This window comes from Ammodytes marinus (genome assembly GCF_949987685.1).
Source record: "Ammodytes marinus genome assembly, chromosome: 17".
NCBI lineage: Eukaryota > Metazoa > Chordata > Actinopteri > Uranoscopiformes > Ammodytidae > Ammodytes > Ammodytes marinus.
Genome location: NC_137221.1, coordinates 13,749,490 through 13,768,561, shown reverse-complemented (window position 1 = coordinate 13,768,561; position 19,072 = coordinate 13,749,490). Strand labels below are relative to the sequence as shown.

The window sequence follows — 19,072 nt, the reverse complement described above, 5'->3', positions numbered from 1 at the left end:
TACGGGTCAGCCAATGTGCTTCTATGAGATAGAAATTTAATATGAAAAATCTGTAACTGTTAAACTTTGAACCTTCCCTCCAGCACCAAGGCCTCAGTGTTTCATTTCAACACCAGCATTATGCACAGTGCAGTGCCTAACACAGTGGAGTATGTGTCACATCTAAATAAAGTCACCTGAACTGTATGCACTCTGCGGTGTACTTGGAGCACACTTATGTTGTTCCTTGAATTGTGGCACTGCGTGACTCTTTGCGCTGTTATTAACATTCCCTCCATTATAACGTGCTGCTCAAACACCCTGTGTTAATCAGAATGAGGCTCTCAACCCTCACACTCCCCTAGCAAACTGACTTGATCCTTTGTTTCTGTGCTGCTGTTATTATCGCAATCAAGCCTCTTGAAGCTCTGGAATTTCCTCTGCTTCTGCTGACCCACTGGGTGGAAAGTGATGAAAATGCACCTCATGAGTTCGCCAGCTCATTATTCTCGCCTTGACTACACACTGTGAATACAAATACAGAGTGTTACTACCTGGGTAGTAGGAATATCTCAAGAGGTTCTTCAGTTTCGTTTCCTCTCTAGAACTACAAAGATTAGTGTTTTATAATCCTCATCTCAAATTCTACGCTGGCACCGGGTTTGCTGCAAACACAGCAGCCTCGACATGTCAATTTACATTAATAATGTCCAAATATTGAATCCTAACATATTATAATCACGCTTGTCTTTGTGTTCACAGGAACACAGAGTAAAGAAAAAAAATCTGTGTCTTAAAGCTTCTGTTGATGGCTGTTAAAGTGCACAGCAGATTGGTAAAATTAAGGATACACACCATAATCAAAAACAATGTGTTTTTCAGAATTTGTCAAACTAGTAAATGCATACGTATAGTAATAAATATATATAAATTAATATATGCCTATTTAATTCTTTCTTTGAATACCTCTAAATTTGAGTTTAAGCACATAATTTCCTTTCATCAAATTAAGTACATTATTACTTCAGCAGCGACCCACAGATATTGATATTTTCTCCAGGTTAAGCTTGATTGTCAGACTCATTTTCCATCCTACCAGCCCTGGGTGAGTATTGTGTTCCATGGTTAAGATTTTTCAAAAGCTCTCTGCACCTCCCCCTCAATTCATCCAGTGGTGTTTGAAAGAGATATAAAGCTGGAATGATTTATTATTTTTTTCATTCGAGCCAAAACTAGCTGTGGGGTGAGACGGTAAGCTTGTTAGCATACTTTGGGGTTGTGTCTCTGACCACCTGAAGACAAGTCATAGCTCAGTTATTGGTCACTACCAACTCCCAAAGGAAATATCTTTTTAGTTTTTTAAGCAGCTAATTGTAATACACTGTGTTCACGAGCTAGCCCTTAGATTGTCCGTCTGCGGTTTGATGCTGATCATGAGGTTTACGGCGGGTTTTTAGAGCGTTTTTTTGCTGAAAAAGCCATACGTGCTGCAATCAAAAATAATACGATGTTGAGGGACACTGCTGAGTCAGGTGATAAACTATCTGTGGGTTCATCATTATGAGTTTCAACTTTCACTTTACTTGTTATATAAAAACAAATGCTTATTGCTGGTTTAATGAGATTTGAGAAAATTATATTTCAGACACAGATACACAAAATTGGAGCGTCAATAGAGGTGACAGATCACTCACATATGCTGAAGAGGTGACCCAGACAGCTGGTATCCATAATACTCGTGGCACCTAGATGCCACACAATTATGCAAATAATAAGTAATTAGTACTTGGATGCTCATTTGGCCTAATGTGCTCCCCAGACCTGATTAGATCAAGGAAGACAGAGCTAAGGGTTTTTAAACAGGAGAGGATAAGATTTCATGAATATTGGTATATCAGTATGTAACACTGGCTTACCTCCCTCCCTGCAGTCAAAACTATGAAGAACAATGAGGAGTCAATTCTCTCTTTTGGCAAAGCTGTTACTGACAACAATCAAGACAACCTATGGAATCATTAGCAGGAGAAGCCAAGCACGCTGACACTTCACCTGAACAAATGTCCTCTTTGAAAAGACAGGTCATTTGAAAATTAAAAACAACCCGAGATCAGCTTCCAAAAGGGATCAATTGTCGTCTTTGCTCCGATTTCACAACACAGATGAGTGACACGCATACGGAGTAACACATTGCTCCCCAGATCTCAGGACAGATGGCATGTGCCAGTGAGAGCGTGTGGCGTGCCCCTCAGCTGTGTGCAGCAGCTCGGCAGAGAAGGGCTGTCGCACGACAATCTACCCGTCTACTACACTCCATCCGCCATGAAAATTATATGACCAATATGCTTGGTTTCAGAGGAGGCTCAGGAAAATGTGCAATTATAGTGTATTTCCATCATGTGCTCTGCCAATTCAATAAAACAGAATGTCTCAAAGGACTGAGGAATATTTGGGTACTCACCTTAAAAAAACACAAGATGAGCACATTGCAAAAGAAGAATTTCTCCATCATGCTATTATGAGTGTACTTTGCCTTATATCAAAAATGTTATCGAAGAGGCGCCCTTAGCTCAGTTGGTAGGGCGTCCCCCCCATGGGCCTCGGCCAGCAGCGGACCCGGGTTCGATTCCAGCCCGCGGTCGTTCTCTGCATGTCACTCCCCTCTCTGCCCCATTTCAACTCTGTCTCTACACTATCAATAAAGCATAAAAATGCCAAAAAAATATCTTTAAAAAATAAATAAAAATTATCAATGTAGACAGACATCCATCATGGCTTTTGCAAATGGCCAAACGCCATGTTATGTAACTATAAAGATGTGGTGCACCTAAGTTAATTCAGAAAGTCATCTTTTGTTTGGAAATAACTGAGTGAGAAGATGATGTCATTAGAAAGTTTTGCATGCATTCATAACAAATATCAAAATTGGCAATGTGGTGCGGTACAAATTGGTGTGCTCTCAAGAGCATCGCCATTTGTACAAGTAATTAGCCTCATGGAAGTTGCTGTTAATTTATTTGTTGAGGGGAAATTGAAGCGGTACGAGGAGGAGAGGCAGAATGCAAATCAATTTCTTTGGAGTACCTCCTTCCTGCTCATTACCCATTTCTTGTAGACTTTTCTTTCCTTGAAATGGCCTAGAAATGGATCATTTTAAGCATAGGAACAACTGTGGCCAGGCAGGATTAAAACCAACACAGTCGTCACAATGCAGCCAGAGCAGTGTATAGTTCAACTGAAATATGTCCCCAAGATCTGGCATACTGCATATTTATACATTATTCACACATTTCCTCCACTCTGTTCTGTTCAGTAACAGCACGCTCAATGTACTTTCACTTCACACAGTCTTGATATAATTTATGCAAAACATCAGACATCAACCAAGAGCTTTGATTCGTTTTGTTCGATATTCAACGCAAGCAATATGTAAATGAGCTCATAGTTACATGCACGCAGAACTATTACCAACTAATATTTGTCTGGCACCAGTTTGACGCATGGCTTGATAGGACTAAAGAGACGATATAAGTGTGACAAGATATATTAGAGATAAGGTATATGCTGCATAACTCCAAACTGCAAAAACCATTAAACCGTGGTTATGAAATTATTGCCAAATTAAATGATATAACCATCCAGATGTTTCAATAGGAGCCGCTCATTGCATTGATGCAGGGAAAAGTGTATTGCCCTTGTAAAGTACAATCATGAAATGGAAAAATAATTAGATTTATTCATACTGTCGAGTTTGTCTAATTTGTTGTTGCATTCTGTCCTTTCAAAAGGTGATCCCTTTCTGCATATACAGCTGTGTGAACAGATAAGGGAGCGATAAGAGGAAACAGTTGGTGTACCGAGTCCTTTGACTCAGACACCCTGCTCTTGTGCCCTCCAATTTAGCAGCTTAATGGTGCGTCAACACTAACGAGAAAAGCCTTTATTGTTGGGTTACACTATGCAAATTTGCTTTTGCTCTCCCGGCCTCACATTATACAGCAAAGTGTTCTATAACATGAATGAATATAACTGCTGTGAGATACATAGCAAGTGACTCATGCAACCCTACGGATCAGGTTGGTCAAAGGCGTACCACTTCAACAAACCTGTTTGCTAAAAAGTTCTATACAAACATGTCTTCAAGAGCTTGTGTTTACTTAGCTGACGCAAATTACCTCAAAGCCAATCGGGACGGTTTAAAACAACTTAATTAATGTGGCTTGGTTGCCCTCCAGCCAACACAAAGCCCCATCATCTCTCGATTGACCAGTTCACAGAACTCTTTGCCAGCAAACATCGCCACGGGAAAAACTAGAACAACAGTGGAGATAACAAAGCCCGGGCAGACAATGAAGCCACCTGCCTCCTCTGCATTTCAAGCCACTTGGCTTTAGACCTCAAATGAAAGACCATAGCTTCAGGCAACATTTTGGTCAAAATACTCAGATCGGCTTCCCAGTTATGGGAAATTTAAAAGTTTGGAGGGAGTCAAATTGAACACAAGGAAGTGTTTTCCATGTATCACAGCCAGCTTGATACAATGTCAGATCCATGATTTTTTACACCGCTTGTCTATATTTCTGTTATTTAGTAACATTTTATTCTAGCTTCCACTATTTATCCTGTAATTGTCGCTTGTGATACAGTGAATGCTCTTCAAAAACATACACAGTCTTGCTTAAAATTTACTTTAGAATGGCCGCCTATCAAACTTATCATTATTCAACATTTCAGTGTTAAAACTTATTGTTTTGGTCCATAGCACTGAAGTGGGACAATAGGACAAGTATGACATCACAATATAATAATTGTCCACTCCTCAGACGATCAGGGGAATTTTCCTGGCATGACTTAACTCAGGCTGTGTTGCTATGGGTGGCTATTACTCCAGCATGGCAGGTGTAATCACAAAACTTTTCCCACACAGTTCATCCCACGAAGAGAGTTGGACTTGAATCCTAAAACATTTCCAAGCTCTTCAGTGCATGCAGTTTAAACTTTTTAATGAGATGATTCATGCTTGATTACTTGTTACGGAAGAAGCCCAAGAGGGGCCTCCATGTTGCATCCTAAATTGGGTCTTTTGTTTATTTTCTTATAGAAGTGTGTGTGTGTGTGTGTGTGTGTGTGTGTGTGTGTGTGTGTGTGTGTGTGTGTGTGTGTGTGTGTGTGTGTGTGTGTGTGTGTGTGTGTGTGTGTGTGTAATTAATCTATTTTTAGGTGCTGCTCTGAGTCAACACATGAATCACTCTCTTCACCTTTATGCTTGTAAAACTGCATAATAACATGTATTCTCATGTAGTTAAAGGGTTGATATCTTTAAAGTGTATGGTAACAAGAAAACACTGTTTTACCAACACTGGAACTTGTTCTTGATAATTAAAGAAATAATTCATCATTTTGGTAAATATGCATATTCACTTTCATGCTAAGAGTTACATGAGAAGTTTGATTTTACTCTTACTTAATACTTAGCCTACTAAGTAAATGGGAAGCTACAGTAAACAGCTAGCATGGCTCAGTCCAAAAGTTTAAAAAAGCAACACGTTATATTGTTTGTTTAGACCAAAAAGAACAAAGCATAAAAAAGACAGTTCATCATGTTATCCATCGTAATGCACTTCACTATTTCATCGCTGGGAGCAGTTGCCAGGCAAGCAGTGAACACTTCCTCAAGTTACTGGTTGTAGCTAAGCTACCCAGCTACTGGGTCAAGCTTCTTATTAAGCACACACACAAACATGAGGATGGTATCGATCTTCTCATCTAACTCTCAAGGAAGTGAGAGTCATCATTAATACATAAAGTGAGCATACCGTCTTGCCTCACCATAACGCACATTAACTAGGCTATCAACATTAATTAAAAGTTTGAATTAAAACATTTAGAAAACAAACAAACATCTGAAGTATTATGATTTGGTCTCTAATGTCACTTTTTATTGTGTGAAGACAGTGAACCAATGGGACACAGAGGCCTACTGAAGGAGCAGCAGCAGCAGGCTGAGGTAGGCTGTAGGCGAGCAATGACAGCTGATTAAAAACTGGGTTGCCTGCACTACGTCTAAGCGTTCACGTCCCATCAAGAGGAACAGCTTGACACTTAAATGCTGGATCACTGCTGTGTCACTGTTAGAAGCAGCAGGAGCTTTATTACATCCAGCCAGTATACTAAAAGGGGAATGGTCTGGATGAAGATAAGAGGGAAACACCCAGGATGTGACATTATGAGCAATTGAGTCCCCTATCTAACAGACTAACATATGACAGAAAGTTTAGAGAGAGTTATGTTTATTTCTAAAGTAACTTCCAAATAGGAAGTGTGATAAAGTGCTTCTCAGGTCAAAAAATAAGACCAACGAAAACTATGAACACACACAATATTAATGAAAGGCAACAAAGAGGCACTCGGGTGGCATTTAAAACTTACACTCCTGGCTGACCTTAAACTGTATCGTGTTACACAACCCGCGGGCCAAAAGTTTGGAGTTTAAGCAGGTTTGCAGAAAAAACTAATAGAAAGCCATGCTCGGATGATTTCAGAGTAAACTGCTTATTCACAGAGTTATAAGAGACATTATCATTCATTTGGAGTCGTGTTGACACATTTAAGTCCAACATTCGGCTCTAGTTTTTGGTCTCTCTCTCTACCAACACCTGAGGGAAATATCCGGCTCGTTAGCTGCTGAATGTTCCACTGTGTTGACTGAGCAGAGAAAACAAACACAAACGTACATCCTTAACACACAGAGAGAACCAGGCACCAATCTGGCCTCTCCCCCTCACTGAAATTCATCTTCTCACCGTGTTCAAATTAAGCCAAACATTGCAAAAACCACGACCTGCAGCGCATAGCTCACTATCTCCACTGCACCTCACACATGGGAAGTTCATTTGCATTTACACAGCAGAGGATATAAAACCCCTCCACTATACCTACAGCAGTAAGATCTGCACAGCTGCACTCCTGTCTTGTTAAACGTCTCTCGGTCCAAAATAAAATTGTCTAATAGAGTTAGTGTAAGCCTGAACTTGACAAGAGCCTTGGGAGGGTTTAACATGTCCTAATTTGATTACATTGGAGCAAGGAACATTAAAGTAACTGCTGGGAAAATTCAGCACAGAAGGACTACAGTAGCCAGCCACATAGCTGGCAGTGTACCATACTGCATATATCCAATGTCTAGCATAACATTTAGGAGGGATTTTTCCCTGTTGTCATTATGGAAGAAAATTCATAGATTTGACAGACTGTCGAGGATTATTTTAAAGTGAAATAGTGTGAATCTGTAGGTCAGACCTGTAGCCATCTCAACAGTTGAGTGCAACAATGCATTTTTTCTGCTATAACATTTATTTTAGTTTTTTGAGGGCGACGTGAAAATATACATATATTTTAGTTTTTGTAGTGCAGCCCTGAGAGTAACATTTCAGCTCTCTCGAAAACAATAAATGAATATGAGAAAAACAAAAAAACTATTCAAACGCAATAGTTTCTTAAGTGAAGGCTTCAAAATAAATGCTGGTGGGAAAACTGCAGATGGTATACAGTAGGGCTTCTGCAACAATAACTACGTAAGCTTATCACTGCCATCATCAGGGCACAATGAGCATTCTTTCTATTGATACAATGTTTCATCTCACAGAGGCTATAAAAACACTCTGTATAACAATGTTCCTTCGTGTTCTCCAGGGCTGCAGTCAAAAACAATAAACTGTGTGGGATCCTGATAAAATGGAGTGGAATTTATATACAGCAAACAATTTGGCTAACTTCCCACCAGCTATGTTTTTCAGGTCCTAGGTAAATGCTAAAGCAACCAGATGATCTAAAAATGCTGAACCTAGCCATTGTAGTAAGTTCTGTTACAAACAAGCGGGCTATTTTTTCCTTTAGTGATCGTCACTTTCAGTTGAATGCAGTCATTTTGTCAATATATGGATCCTGTCAGAGTGGCCAGGACTAGGAATTCTGGGTACCTGGAAGAATATAGCTTCAGGTTTGATTCAAAATGCCATTTATGTGTCACCTCTAGCTGTTGGACCCTGGCCTGGAATCATTACAATCATACATCCCACAAGTAGTGACGCTACTGTGGCATTCATTCTGGTTATCATCCATTAAATCAGTCAAATGTTTTTTTTATTAAATAGTTTAGTCTGTTAAATATATAAAAAATAGGATATTAGGGATAGGGATTCTTATCTCAACTATAACCTATAAACCTTGCTATGCGCCACAGAGCACTGGATGAATCTCCAGCCTCATGGTTGGTGAAAGTCTTTCGTCTTTGGTAATATAGTCTGCCAAATAAAATGGGAAAACCTCCACCAACCAACTTTAAAGTCAAGGACTCTTCTAACATGTCAGCGTTTTTGTTTTACCATCAAGTGTGGGATATTCACATGTGATCTTCAAAAGGGTCATCTATAGAGGAAAACATTTTGATCTCATCTCCTCTGTTTTGAGCACAATCTTTGAATAAAAAAAATCTTCTTGTGCAGCAGTTCAAACGATGAAATTCCACTCACTTGTCCAAAACACTTGGAGATGCCACGAGGACAACAGGACAAGCATTTCCCAGACACAGTGCAAACTGATCAAATTTGAATTTGGTGTTAAGTCTTATGCGTGCAAGTAAAACAATATGACAGAAGACTCATTTAAAAAAGAGACAGTATGGTTTACTAGACCTTTGGGTACAGTTAAGACAGACTTTGATCAGTGTAACACAGACCAGCTGCACAACAGTGTTTCTTTTTCAGATGTGCTGGTGTGAGAATTACCCCTTTAAAAAGGCAGAGAGAGAGAGAGAGAATCCTTCTGGAGCGGCACTGACACGTTGCTGTCTGGGTGAGCTGGAGTTAAACCACACAGGGATCAAGTAACAGGACACGCCATGAATAGAGAATCGCTTACTCTACTTACACAATCATGACACTTTAAGACAGACGAGTAAAGCTTTTATAAAAAAAACTATAAAACATTCTAATCTGTGTGGAGCGGGGATGCTGGAGCAACAAAGTGGCCATCTGCTAATTCCATTAATTCAATTTCTCTCAGGCCATTGAACTCATAATTGCTAAGGCCATGAAGCATCAGAGGAGAAGGTTGAGGGATTGTGGCTTTAAGGCAATCACGTTGTGAAAACATGGATCATAATTGAAATGACGTGTCCAAGTACAGAAATGAGGACTTGTGTCTATCCAATTAAAACCTAAATCGAAGGAGTGAAGTCTTGTAATAGATTAAAAGCAGGGTGAAACAGTTTATGTTTGGTGAAGGCTATTCTACTTGCAAAGCAATTATTTTGAAGAGCATCTTAAAAGGGCAGACTGTCAGTCAGAGCCTGGCTCACATATTGTCTCCTCCACGCTGCTGAAATGAGTGGCCAGCTCCTGCAACACGGCTGTCCTGCCCAGATGGTCGTTCCTCCGCTTCTCCATGATCATGTCCTCCAAACTCTGAAACTCCAGCACGTGGGAGTGCTTGTCGGACACGAATACTTTCAACCTGTAGGGCTGCTTGCCTATCCGTATCTCCCCACCCATTTTGAACTCCCTCTTGCCGAACATGCACCACGCCGCGAAGCACTCGGAGTTCCTCCAGCTCAGCTCTCGGTCCTTTAAGCCCACTTGCTCCATGGCGTTCTGCACCACCATGTCCGGACCCAGAGCTTTGAATTTGTAAAAATCGTTCACGATCCTACACCTCCTGCCTTGGCTCGCGTCTGTCAAAAAGCTGTTTTTCACCTCGGCACGGTGCAGGTGCACCACCTGGAAGTCCCCGACGTACACGGCCCAGTGCGGGAACTGACCGGTGGCCAGGAACTCCACCAGGTCGCCCGCTTTGCATTTGTTGAGCAGGTTCTCCGGGGAGTAAACCTCCAGGCTGGCACATTTAGCACTCTTCTCGTAGATGCACTCATCTCGGTAGTAGACGGCGCACTCCACCTCGTCGCGCGGGTTGTACTGCTTCTCTTCCTGATTGGGGTCCCTTCTCTCCCTTCTCTCCCTCCTCTCCGTGCCATCCACCGCGCAGCCATCCTCCTGCTCCTCATCGTCGTTAGAAAAGATGTAAGAGACGCCGATCCGCGGACCCTCTTCCGTGTCAACGCCGTTCGGGTCCACTGTGGGAACTTCTGCGTAACTTAAATGTGACAGCTTGTCCATCTGGTTCCCCATGCCGCTGCCGCTGCTCACCGGGTAGGCTACAGCAGCAGCCCCGTGTAACACGATCTTAAGGCAGAGTCGAGAGCTGTTACCGGTCCCCAAACATCACCACCGTCTGCCACGAACCCTCGGCTCGCAGGTTAAAACTCCCTGCCGTCCGACAGGGCTTTTATCCAAGTTACGCATAAGAATATCTCCGTGATGCAGCCGCTGGGATAGCCTGGTAATGCCCCATCAACAAGTGGAGTTGAGAGGAGAATACAATCTGCTTTCAACTTCAGCGGAGAGAATAATCCCCTCAGGTGCAGCCTCGTCGACTCACCTGCTGTTTCGCTGCGTAAACTTCCGCCCGCCGGCTGTCACGTAAAGGAAACACTGAGAGATAAACCCAAATACTCGAAACACACACAGGACTGCGAATACGGCTGATTACACCGCAGATAAACTAGTGCACTGTGCTGTCGGCGCGCACACTGCGCACGGTGCAGCAGCAGAGATCCGGCCGGAGGTGAAGTGAAGGCGGATCTGCGGCTCGGCATCGCCACAGCGACTCTCTCCAGCTTCACACAGTGAGACAAGCTTTTAAAGGCGGAAGTGCGCGCAATTTTTTCATTACCGCACCTTTAATATCCGTTCCTCATTTGCAGGCAATTTACATTCTGTTTGAAGTTAAGTGTCGTGCCTCCGTCGGAAAAGTTTCGATCATAAAGCTGTTTCTATTACATGCTCTGGCTGGCTTTAATTAACATGAAAAAATAAATAAATGAAACCTCCCTTGAGACCTGATGTTTGGCTAGAACTGCTCTAATAATATATACACTCAACAAAAATATAAACGCAACACTTTTGTTTTTGCTCCCATTTTTCATGAGATGGACATCTTGATGTGGCACACCTGTGAGGTGGGATGGATTATCTCAGCAAAGCAGAAGTGCTCACTATCACACATTTAGACAGATTTGTGAACAATGTTTGAGAGAAATGGTAATATTGTGAATCTGGAATGAATTTTAGATCTTTCAGTCCATCTCATGAAAAATGGGAGCAAAAACAAAAGTGTTGCGTTTATATTTTTGTTGAGTGTACATACAGTGTGCCTATAGGATTATATAATCATACTGTATAAAAAATGTATTGTATTTTGTTTTATGTCATGTTTTTGGGTCAACTTAATAATAATATATATTTTTAATTTCAATTAATTGATTGATGTTATTTTGTAGATTTATTTTTATTTTATTGAATACAGTAATTTTGTTCGATTTTTATTTATGTGGACCTGTTAAAAATTACAACTCTACCCAGCCAGGAGTGCTGTGAGGGGTCCAACATCTGCACATTTGTCTGTTTTTGCCACCTGTCTGTCCTTGATTCAACTGAAGCTGCGCAGTCATTTGCTACCCTTCCATCTCCTGGTGGGGCCATAATGTCTGTATTATGTTTGTAGTGGCTTGTGGCCTTCCTTGACTTGTTGTCAGATATGGGCTATTTTCTCACCACTGTATCCCAAAGGCAAGGAGAATGTGTGCAGTATGCCACGAAATGGCTCATACTGCTGCAACCTCTGTGTGAAAACACTTGTGCTGGAAATGGCTTCGAGTGATAGAGTGGGAGATTTGTATCGGGCGTGAGCCTGTGAAGAAGAGACATAGAGAGAGAGAGACAAACTTGAACAGAGCAGATAAACCTGAGTTTGACCCCATGCACCCACAGGGGGAGACCCATTACAAAGCAACTGCAAAGTCATCCAGTACAGTAGATATGATAGAGGACATGTCTGAGTAGAAAATAATACTCTCTTTCTTATTAAAACAGGCAGAATTCCCTCATTGGCCACAATGGACTCTGAAGATTAGCACAGAGGCCTTTTGACGGCACTCCTTAAGAGTATCAGGTTAATTAAGAGACTGAGTTTACGCGGAACTCCACAGGATCACACTGTGTGATTTCCAAACCCTATGTAATCCAGATTGAATGTTTTCCCTTATTAGTAAAATGTCCACCTGGGTCACAGGGTTCAACTCAAATTTCCTCATACAGGTTTCCCAGGGTTGTTTGCTAGTCCACAGCTAGAAGATAGTAGGCCGCAAAATGAAATTTAGTACATTCATGGTCGCCAAAGGATGACTTTGTTATTCCCCCATTTCCTGCAGCGCAAAAAGCACATCAAAACTCATCTGGAGAAGCAGGTTTGCACAAATGATTGTATGGACATCCATGGTTACCAGAAAATGTACCCTTATGACTTTGATTAATTTAAACTTTTCCTGTCGCACCACAACGAGGTTGAAACTGCCATTGCATGGATTGCAATGAGAATTGCTACAGACATCCATGTCTCCCTCAGGATGAATTGTAATAGCTTTGGTGATCCACTGACATTTTTAATTGGCAGCATCACTTGGTCAAAACATTTTATGCTTGACTAAATCCCTGACATGTTATTCAGTCAGCCAAGGTAGTCCACTAACATAGCTGGAAACTCTTAATCTTGTTCAAATAGATCTGTGTTTTGGCATCACAGATACACTATTTATAAGTTGGAGTCTAGGTAGGTTCAATACAAATGTGGACATGTATGAAAGCCTGTACACCAAGAGGGATCAACTGTAGCGTCATGGTTTGACCCACGATTGATGCATGCCATGCTTCAAAGGAACTTTATCTAGATGTTGTACTCCCAGTTCCACTAGAGATGATAAAGCACCGGAATGCTGTGTGCAAAGGGGGCCGGTGCCATTTCACAATAACCTTTGCTGGTATTTTATCAGCTTTGGCTCAAGTGTATGCATGTACTGTTCTGTGAATGTGCAGCACCTCATTTTGTTTCTTCAATTCCAGGCTTTTTTTTTTTGCCATTTCAAGCCTGAAGCCTTGCTGCAGTCCCAGTTTGACAACGCATGTGATGCAAGTCGAAAAATAACAAAACCTGCAGAATGAATTCATCACATGTATTACACCTCTCCCAAGCGTCGGTTCAGGGCTGAGAGTGTGAGGAAAGAAAATTAACAGCTAGAGTGATGACATGCAGCCTATTTGACCGCTTCTAGGAGCTTCTTCTCCTCAGTCCTCAGGTGGCATGACCCAGTTTACACCCCTGGGTGCCTGCCTGCCCCACCCCACCCCCCTTCCTACAGTGACACACTGTCATTTGCAGTGGTGCTGGGATATTACTGGAGCAGCTATAGGGCCTGGGAGACCCACAGGCAATTAGGCGGGGCTCCACCTGTCCGCAGGGGGCACACAGACTGACACATTACGCTTTCTCCCAAATACATGTTTTTTTTTGTAGCTTTTCAAATGGCTTCCAATTCATGTATCAAGAGATTGTTGTTGAGCTGAGTGTCCAATTACATCTACAAGGATAGGTGAACAAGTGTGTACTTGAAGGCAGATGGACAGAGCATCCGGACCGCTGCGTCTTGCACACCATCTGTTCCACCTGGCTGGGAAAACACAGCGAGTTTGAGGCTTAATATCGTGTAATGCGATTGGCTCCTATTCCGAAGCCAGTATGGGGCTGGATAGGAATCAGTGACATAAAACCACAAAGCATGGATCAGGAAAAACAAGATTGGGAGACATTTTCAGGGAGGAAAAAGTTATTACATATTTATTTATATTTTCATATACTTTTTACATATGTATTTGTAATAATAATAATAATAATAATCATAATAATAATTATGATGATTATTATAATAATAATAATAATTCTCTGGAGTCAGAATGGAGCAAAGATGGAGGAAGAGCATGTTGAAGGAATGTCACTTTGTTCTTTTTTTCTAAACCCATTTACTAACAAGAGCATCATCATAATTAACTCAGTCAATGATATTCACAGTCCCATGAAACAAGCTACAACACAGATTTCCTAAAATATACACTGACATATAAAACTAGCATTTTCTTTTTTTAACACTGTAGTGGATGTATACCTGTGGGTTGGGGGCGTGGGGGGTGACTGAGCACTGCAAGTAGATAATAGACAGGCAGGATTTTGGGGAGGGACTCTTTTTGTGAAAGGTAGGCGTATATGAAAACACACCAAAGAGTAAGGTGTACATTACACACGCATACACAACATACACACAACAACAGTTTCTACACAGTCATCATGCTTCAGCAGAACCTCATGTGAGTCTTTCTTGTTTTTTTTTGTCTATTCCAGCATCACGTTATTAGAAACAACAACCACAAGTGGGTCAAAAAACTGCAGATAGAAGATTCCTTCAAAAAAACAAAACTCAAAAAAGAAATCACTGTAAATGCAATAAAAAGTATTCTTGGAACCACGCTGAAAATTCATGACTGGACTTCGCACACTTTTTGGGGGGCCTTCACATCTCTGAGACGCCGGGCAAAAGCAGTAGCATTTCCCTTCCCACGGATCTGAGACAGCCTTCACTGCGCCGCCGCCTTCTCCTCTCCAGACTACAAACCCTGTTTTGCAAAATACATGGCGTAAACAGAATCCCTTGGAGAGTGTGGCGAGCCGGCCAAGAGTGCACTGCACTGCACACAATCTGGAGTGGATCCAGGGAGAGATACTGGCAGCCAACAATGGCAACAAGCCTGGGTCAAACACACACAGGCATGACTGTTCCCGTTCTGTGCCATTAGGTTCAGATGGTTGGTCTTGTCGAATTCTTAAAAACAGGTTGGTAGTATTGTGACCCAATGCTGTTGCTTTTTATTGGTTATATACACTCATTCAAATGTACAGAAATCGTTACGAGAAAAAAAGTGCTAAATATAAACAAGGCAAGATGAAACTTAACATGAGCAAATCAAATTCAGAGTTTCGATTTAAGGACCTGGTTGTTTTTTTGTTTTTTTTGATTGGCTGATAGAAATAAGGCAGCAAAATAAACAAGATGACAGTCAGAAGATGAAATATAAAAATCATATACAGGAAAGGAAAATGGTCTTTGGTGTTCTCTTGTACTGAGAAAGAATGATAACAAAAGGATAAAAAAAACAGTGGTTTCTCTGATATCCAGTTAATTTCTAACCTTTCTTGAGTTTCCAAGAGGAAACAATTTTCATGTGCGAAACGGGAGCTCTAAAATCATGTGCCCACTACAAGGTATCCAACAATTTAAAAAAAATTCAATAAATGAAATTACTTAATCCGCAGGTTTAGAAATCCCTGTGCAGTGCAAATCATAGATGCCCTCAATATTTATTACGAAAAAAGAGGAAAGTATTTGTTTTTTTTATGGTGCAAGTTGTGCAACGGTATCATGCATCAGATCACTTAACTTGAGACAATAGAGAGGGAGGGGGAAGGGGGGGAGATCAGTGGGGTCGTATTTTGGACTCTAGTCCAAAAGACCTGGTCCTAGAATATGCATATTTTCACATGATTCCTGAAGGAGTCTGTTCGACACTTGTTTTTTTAAGGGTCCTTTTTTTGTAGTTGTTAAAACATCTATACAATATCAACCGCTTTACACTCCGCTCTCAGGGACCACAAAACATCCACTGATTGAAGGGTAGGGAGGGGAGCTAATCAAGGGTGAACGGCGCTCGTCTTTTCCTGTCAAATGGACTTCCAAGTGTATATGCTGTTTACCTGCATTGCTGTTATATACTGTGATAATAGCACCACTCCAACAGATAACACTGCCTTGCTATGAATACAAGAAATCACATAGGGGAAGAGAGAAAGGAGATGGGGGGTGGGGGGGTCCAACTAGTGTCGGGAAAACACTGTCAGGAGGAGGATTCCTCATGCAGTAGGTAAATGACAAAGTGCTATGCAAAAGGGCTAATTTCCCCATGACTGGATACTGAGGGACACGAGGGCGGGCATTCTGAATGACTGTGTTTCCTTGTGATCGGATATGAAAATGCAATCGTTGGACCTTGAACACGTATTTTTCCTCATGAGTCATGACACACATCTGGAAGAGTTGGGGTGTTGGGTTGGCTTTATGTGGGTTGGTCCTTCTGCAGTGCTGAGATGTTGAGAGGAGGAGGGGCCCGCCCGCTCCACTCCCTCAGCTGCCCGTCCTTGAAGAGGAGGTTGAGGGCGGGCAGAGGGACACCGGACTCCGCGGGGGGCTGACTGAGAGGGTTTGACACGCCACTGTCCATGTCAGCCGCCGTGATGCCATCCTGCCAACACGGGGCAAATGTCACAGATCAGTGGCCACAGAAAAAGTATGGAAAGGCTAGAATAGGCATGGGCCGGTATGATATTCTGCCGGTATGATATTCTACCGGTTTCACGGTATTGTGATTAAAGCTCTCGAATGTGTTATTTTGAAATGTCTGGATAAAAACTAAACATTTCCCCCAGCCTGAACACAATCTTTTGATTTTTTTAAACAACATATAGAATATCCTGAAAATCATAATCAATAAATGTGTGTGATAACATAAAAAATCAAATAATTGAATTATTCTAAACAAAGCAGTCCTTTAGGTGGGCAAGTTTTTAGACATGCTCACTTTCTACACATTTCTCTTCTAGTAAAAATGGTTTTGATGCAGAAATATTCTGAATATAATACACTTTTATGTTAACATCATGTGTTCTAGTACCTGGTATGACAGAGACACTTGTAACCAGTTGTCGTCCCATGCCTTGGCTAGAGAGAATGTCACTTTTCTACTTAAAAAGTGCTTTTTACATTTATCTATTTATACTTAGTGCGAACATTGTTATGCTTTTACATCAAACATTTTCAATTTCTTTAGTTTTCAATATATGGCACATATTGCAGAAATCGACAATAAACTGGACTTGGCTTGACTTGAATGGTGTTTCGCACTTTGTCATTTTAAAGTCTGTGGCTGCTTTAGAAAACCATCCAGCTCCACTGAAATGCTAAATCATGCGGCTGAAAATGTGTGTATGTATTAGACAGACAGGGTCAAGAAGCTCAGTCACAGCAGCAAGGTCTGCGGCATAGGCAAACAGCACACAAAAGAGACAGGATGTTCAAATCTGAAACTAAAAACGACATATTCACCATGCCTTCACCCTTTCTATTTCATTATTTTTCTCTCCTCTATTTTTTTCCGCTCAATACTGTCTCGTCTCTCTCACTCTCTCTTCACCCTTTCGTAAACCATCACATAAACAAGAACATTTGCAAATCAAATGAATACGTAAATGTTAAGTACCCTGTGCTCTCAATTTCAACTTTGATCATTATTTTCTTTTGTTTTTGTTTGTTTATTTATTTGTTTGCTATTTTTCCCATGTCAGTCTTTTGTTAACTCTTTACCTTCCAGGAAACTCAGTGTACAACTAACACTACTGCAAGTTGTTCAGTTGTTTGTCATTTTCTGCAAGTGTTCTCAAATGGCAACCTGAAGAGAAGTCAGAGTGTGTTTACCTGGAAAGACTGGACGAAGTTCAGCACCTTCAGCGAAAGCTTTCGGCTCGAGTGAAGAAGCTCTTGAAGGCTGAAACAACAACAACAAAGCTGAAGCAACGCTCCAACAATAGTCATAACACCTACTCCAGTGTTAAAAACAAAAGTCACACTTTTGAGAATGCTGGGTGTTTTTTTGTTTTTTTACCTTTCGCTGCAGCAAAGTTTGTGCGTGGCGATTTTCCGACAAACTTTGCGGTTGAGCTCGGAGCTGAAGAGGGGCATGCCGAAGCACAGTTCAAGAGGGACCCACTCATCTTCAGAAGAATTGGCTAAAGGAAAGGGAGAGGAGGGGAGGGGATACCATCATACCTGTCCTTTTAAACTTTATATCAGCTGACTATTTAAAGCTGTTTTTCTAATCAGAAATAAATTAATAGCAATATTAACCAAAATATAGTAGACCTACTGTCTGTCTTGGCTTTGGTTTCCCCGTTGTTTTCTTCTGTCACGAGCTCAAAGGACTCAGTGCTGCCGTTGTTGTCCAGGCCTCCACCTAGATGGGTTTCCCCTTGAAGAAAAGCAACAAGGCTCCATCAGCATTAATGCAGAGAAGGTGTTTTTAAGAAACGGCTTGATTGACCAAGTTAAGTTGAGAAGCTTCATTGAAAGCACTACTTTCTTCAATAAGTTTCCCTTCTCTGAACAAATATCTGATTTTTGCATAAATATGTTAAACAGAAGTGTGATCACTTCACGTCAGCCAGATTCAATCAGTGATTCGCACGGTAAAGGCTAATACTGTTCGATCCACATCCATTAGCAAAGGCTATCGCAATGAGGGAAACAATTATGCAGACAAACAAGCATAATTAAACTGGACTGTGGGCAATCTTTATTTAATTTGGACCCTCAGAGGAAAAGACATTGTTACTAATTCAACTATACGTCTTCTCTCCAAAAGTTCAAATTAAAACATTTGCAAAGTAAAAAAGGAAAAGTGTACGTGTGTGTGTGTGTGTGTGTGTGTGTGTGTGTGTGTGTGTGTGTGTGTAGTTAGTGCCCCCACCTCTGCACTCAACACTGTCGCTTGGCCTGCGACGGTGCCTGTTGTTGGAGTTGAGCATGGTGATATAGCCACACTGGTGCTTCAGGTCCACTTGCTCCTTCAGCTTCAGCAGTGCCTTGTGTGTGCACATGTTGGAGCAGGAAAACTCTGTGCGGGGAGGACAGAGACAACACAAATTATAGGAGAGATGCTTTGAATGTAGCACATAAACCTTTCTATTTAGTATATGCATAGCGAGGCATTCATATAAAAACTATTTCTCCAGAGGATGCGATATTCTGGCTGGCAACGTATTGTTAGTGTTAATCTTGGCACACAAATGAGCAAAGACGTGGTTTCAGACGATACAAGTGACAAGCCAAACTCCTCGATGCAAAAACTATTGATCATCTGAGTCAGCAGTGAAAGGAGAGCAGCTTGGCCAAAGTGACGTCCATCATTTAAGTACAACACGGCAGGGACAGTATCCAAACATTGATATTACTAGGGTATGGTTTGGTTTAGGGGTGTGAACGTATACAAAA

At 41.4% G+C, this 19,072-nt stretch overlaps 2 protein-coding genes across 3 annotated transcripts in view; both read right to left on the bottom strand.

The window, feature by feature from the left end:
- Positions 1-8,676: 8,676 nt before the first annotated feature.
- lratd2a (LRAT domain containing 2a) lies at positions 8,677-10,642 on the bottom strand. The gene has a single exon (XM_080045184.1). The coding sequence runs from the start codon at positions 10,158-10,160 to the stop codon at positions 9,315-9,317; it is 846 nt and encodes a 281-aa protein (XP_079901310.1). The 5' UTR covers positions 10,161-10,642; the 3' UTR covers positions 8,677-9,314.
- Positions 10,643-13,754: 3,112 nt separating this feature from the next.
- fam91a1 (family with sequence similarity 91 member A1) overlaps positions 13,755-19,072 on the bottom strand; it is a 29,374-nt gene continuing 24,056 nt past the window's right edge. For both annotated transcript variants that reach the window (XM_080044945.1, XM_080044946.1), the window contains exons 20-24: positions 18,549-18,695; positions 17,949-18,050; positions 17,688-17,811; positions 17,501-17,570; positions 13,755-16,271 (exon numbers count right to left, since the gene is read on the bottom strand). In XM_080044945.1, the coding sequence (XP_079901071.1) occupies positions 16,086-16,271; positions 17,501-17,570; positions 17,688-17,811; positions 17,949-18,050; positions 18,549-18,695 (629 nt within the window). In that variant the 3' untranslated portion in view covers positions 13,755-16,085. The remainder of the gene's footprint in view (positions 16,272-17,500; positions 17,571-17,687; positions 17,812-17,948; positions 18,051-18,548; positions 18,696-19,072) is intronic.